The sequence below is a fragment of the Trypanosoma equiperdum genome (genome assembly GCF_001457755.1).
Source record: "Trypanosoma equiperdum strain OVI genome assembly, contig: ctg_1509, whole genome shotgun sequence".
Lineage (NCBI taxonomy): Eukaryota > Euglenozoa > Kinetoplastea > Trypanosomatida > Trypanosomatidae > Trypanosoma > Trypanosoma equiperdum.
This window is the reverse complement of record NW_027123515.1, coordinates 274-1172: the sequence shown is the minus strand read 5'-3', so window position 1 is coordinate 1172 and position 899 is coordinate 274. Positions and strand designations below refer to the sequence as shown.

At 46.7% G+C, this 899-nt stretch overlaps 1 protein-coding gene across 1 annotated transcript; it reads left to right on the top strand.

Annotated features, from left to right (window-relative positions):
- Nucleotides 1-451: 451 nt before the first annotated feature.
- Nucleotides 452-742, top strand: TEOVI_000900100 (Trypanosomal VSG domain containing protein, putative; the record flags this gene model as incomplete). Its single annotated transcript, XM_067221852.1, has 1 exon — nt 452-742. The coding sequence occupies one exon, from the start codon at nt 452-454 to the stop codon at nt 740-742; it is 291 nt and encodes a 96-aa protein (XP_067077953.1).
- Nucleotides 743-899: the final 157 nt, after the last annotated feature.

Genomic DNA, 899 nt, shown 5'->3' with positions numbered 1-899 from the left:
GAACAATGGGTCGGTTATTCATAGAATGAACCTGGGTTGTTTTGCCACAAAGGGCAATTGCAGAACATGGCACCGGCAGAAAAAATGTTTATTAATGGAGGTTTTCTTTATGTGTGGTGATTATTGTGGAGCAGCAATTAAAATTAGTGGAAAGGCAAAGGCATCTAATAGGATAGACCCGAAAAAAACTTTTTATTGATACTGTTGTTTCTGTTAAGTGCAAGATGAGCAAGGTGCTCAGAATGCTTTAATTAGAGGAGATCAAACTAGAAGCGCCAAGCACTATGTCAACTCTTATACCCGTTAAAAGCACTACAGCAGGAGGTGCACCGACTCTAATTATTTTTAATTTTTTTTTGGAAGGTACGACCGTCTCGGAATCTTGGCTAGTTTCGGCTATTAGCTTTAGCTCTCACGAGTCATAGATTACCGTAAACTAGTAAAGTATTCGATGCATTTGACGAAGTTTTCTGCGGGTTTTGCCGCACTCCTCTTAGCTTCAATTGGCGCACAAGCCGCCGTCGGGCCCAATGAGAACTCCGGCATTTTCGAAGCGTTGTGTACACTAATTTCATTCGCGGAGTCGCCGCCGCCACTGCAACCAGCACCGGGCGATGGAACAACCGAGATAGCCGAATTACAAGCGCTAAACATGTCACTCGCGCCAAGCGACTGGCAGGCGAAGTTAAACACAGCGGACCCAGGAGACGACGATGCTAAAAAAAGCAAAAATCAGGGCTGAGCACCGACGCGGAAGTGCAGGATTTCAAAAAGCGCTGGGCCAGCTGCGCAGCTGCGCGGAAGGCAACTAATGAAACTTCGGAAACGAAAACAAAAATCGAAAAGGCCGGGTTCCAGAAACTGTCAGGCGCAGCCAGAGCAGCAGCCGCCATACGAGA